This window comes from Geospiza fortis, unplaced genomic scaffold (genome assembly GCF_000277835.1).
Source record: "Geospiza fortis unplaced genomic scaffold, GeoFor_1.0 scaffold313, whole genome shotgun sequence".
Taxonomy (NCBI): domain Eukaryota; kingdom Metazoa; phylum Chordata; class Aves; order Passeriformes; family Thraupidae; genus Geospiza; species Geospiza fortis.
The window spans coordinates 221,484-224,054 of NW_005054582.1; the positions used below are offsets into that span (position 1 = coordinate 221,484).

Here is a 2,571-nt window from a genome sequence, read left to right on the forward strand (position 1 = left end):
TGGGGGTCCCACATAGGGGTGGCAGGACTGGGATCCCACATGGTGCAGGCAGGATGGGGGTCCCACAAAGGGCTAATAGGACAGGGGTCACACACAGGGGTGGCAAGATGGGGGGTCCCACATAGGGCTGGCAGATGGGGGGTCCCACACGGGGGTGGCAGCCTGGGGGTCCCACATAGGGGTGGCAGGACCGGGATCCCACATGGGGCAGGCAGGATGGGGGTCCCACATAGGGCTAACAGGACAGGGGTCACACACAGGGGTAGCAGGACGGGGGTCCCACACAGAGGGGCCAGGCTGCATCACCCACCGGTTCAGAACCACCACAACCACAGCCCCGTCGGGGCGCAGGAAAGCCGTGTACTCCAGCGCTGTCTTCTTGGACTCTCTGGAGGCGACGAGCCCCACGCGCTGGGAGCCCTCGGGGATGAATTTACTGAACAGACAAACGAGAAACAACCTCAGGGAGACCCCAGCAGAGCTCCTCTCCAGCCAAATTTGTCTTGCTTCTCTCAGGACAAAGCAGCTTAGCACATGTTGTGGGCTCCAACCCACCTGAAGTGCCCCATGTGGTAGAACATGGGCTGTTTGTAGAAGATGCCCTCACTACTGTCCACGATGATGGGGCTGTCCACATAATTCTTGACCCAGTTAGGACCCCCCTCCAGATCCAGGGCCAGATTCCAGTCAGTCCAGCCAGCCACAAAGTGGTTCAGATTCTGCAACAGGACAGCTCAGATGCCTGCCCAGCACCAACAAGCCTCCCCAGGGCCAGCACACAGGGGCCTCACCGTCAGGATGCTGTGGCTGTACTGGTTCCCCCTCTCCCAGCAGCCCAGAATCACATCCCGCTCCCAGAAATGGGCCCCGATGCACGCCTCCGTGGCCAGGATAAAGTAGTCAGGGAAGAGCTCATGAGTGGGCAGCACTGTGTCCTGTATGGGACCGATGAAGTCCAGGTACCAGTGGATGCCGATGCCGTGGACGTAGCGAGCTGCCTGCTCGTCCTCCAGGACCTGGCAGGGAAAAGAGTCAATCCCACGGGGAACAGAGGCCCAGCCCTCCACAGGCAGAGCACCCAAGCCCCCCACAAGGACAGGGGCTCTTCCCAGGGTCACCACACTCACCACTCTGGCCCAGTGCGGGAGGTGGAGCCGGTTGTCATCCAGGATGATGAGCTGGACGTGGCGGTGGGAGCTGTTGGCCAGTGCTGGACCCAGGTCCCGAGCAATGAAGTCCCTCTGCTGCTCAGCTGTGAAACCCAGGCACTGGAAGGGGTAGTTGTTGATCAGCCCGGCCGTGGGCTCATTCTCTGCTGTCACTGCCCAGAATGTCACATTGTGCTTGGCGTATTCATCCAGGAACCTGGCGTGGAGGGAAGACGTGAGCCGTGAGGAGCTCCCAGTGCCACCACTGAGAGACCCCGGGTATCTCCCCCGGCCCCAGCAGCTCCTCACCGTACAAAGTAGTTGGCCCAGGTTTTGTGGTACTTGTCCCCTGCCTGCCCCTTCAGTGTCCCCTTCCCCACGTAGGACTCGCTGGTCTTCAGCCAGGTGGGGGAGGTCCAGGGGCTGGCGTACAGCGACAGCGGCCGCTTGCTCATGGCCGAGGCTCGGTGAAGGAGGGGGATCTGCAGGAGGAGGCGGAGGGGCCAGCTGAGCTCAGCCCCTGGGACCCTCCACCCCTCCCTGCTCCCTCCCACCGCTCGCCTTCAGCTTGGTGTCCTCGTCCCGCAGGGAGAAGTGGGTGAGCTCGTAGTCGTAGGGGACGTCATCGTAGGTGTAGGCATGGAGGGAGAAGTCACAGCTGGCCATGGGGAGCCGGATGAGGTTGTACTCCAGCCCTGCCAGCACAGCGGGACACGAGTGTCCGTGATGTCCGTACTCCCTGTCACCATCCCACCTGTGTCCCCCACGTCCTACCCTCCTCAGAGAAGTAGGAGCGCAGCAGGTGATCCTGCGCTCTTTCCGGCAGGGATAAGATGTTGATGGCGGCCGCGTCGGTGATGGAGCCACCAAAACCCTTCACCCTCTGGAAGCGCTGCGTCGTGTCCAGCCTGAGGACAACATCTGCAGGGAGGGGAGCCCAGCATGACGGCGGGTTGCTGCAGGGTCCATCCCATCCCTGCCGTCCGCGGCAGTACCTGGGGCGCAGAGTTTGTGCTGGAATTTCCCCTCGCTCCGCTCCAGCCTCTTGCCGGCCTTGCTGCTCTCGTATTTGACGTAGTAGCCGGGGGCTGGCAGGACCAGGGGGTCCAGCGTGTCACAGTAGGTGGCATTGCACACGCAGACCATGGCATCACGGCCGAAGTACTTGGGGCTGCAGGGCCGGGCGCCTGGGGGGGCACGGAGGGTGGTGGGGGCAGCCTCAGGGACGTGTCCCTGCCAGCTCTGCCGCCTGCCCGGGGGTGACGCCACTGCCCCCGTGCTCCACACCCCGGCACCTCCCGAGCTCCGCGCTGCCTCCGGACCCCCGGACAACTCCTGGGCATCCCCGGCCGAAGGTATTCCCGCCTCCTCCCCTCCCATTCCGGGCCGCCCGGGGACCCCCATCCCCGGACCCACCGCGTAC

The 2,571-nt window shown here is 63.7% G+C and overlaps 1 protein-coding gene across 1 annotated transcript; it reads right to left on the minus strand.

The window, feature by feature from the left end:
• Positions 1 to 87: 87 nt before the first annotated feature.
• Positions 88 to 2,528, minus strand: LOC102041935 (lysosomal acid glucosylceramidase-like). Its single transcript, XM_031064337.1, has 8 exons — positions 2,144 to 2,528; positions 1,923 to 2,069; positions 1,710 to 1,843; positions 1,458 to 1,630; positions 1,128 to 1,365; positions 792 to 1,016; positions 556 to 719; positions 88 to 436 (listed from the first exon to the last, which is right to left on the minus strand). Exons 1-8 carry the CDS (start codon positions 2,526 to 2,528, stop codon positions 88 to 90), a joined length of 1,815 nt encoding a protein of 604 aa, XP_030920197.1.
• Between the last annotated feature and the right edge of the window lie 43 nt (positions 2,529 to 2,571).

Coding starts and splice junctions, on each gene's coding strand:
- LOC102041935 (XM_031064337.1), bottom strand. CDS start 2,528: ATGGGAGGGGAGGAGGCGGGAATACCTTCGGCCGGGGATGCCCAGGAG. Junction 2,070..2,143: donor GCACAAACTCTGCGCCCCAG/GTACTGCCGCGG, acceptor CCCTCCCTGCAG/ATGTTGTCCTCAGGCTGGAC. Junction 720..791: donor ACAGCCACAGCATCCTGACG/GTGAGGCCCCTG, acceptor GTCCTGTTGCAG/AATCTGAACCACTTTGTGGC.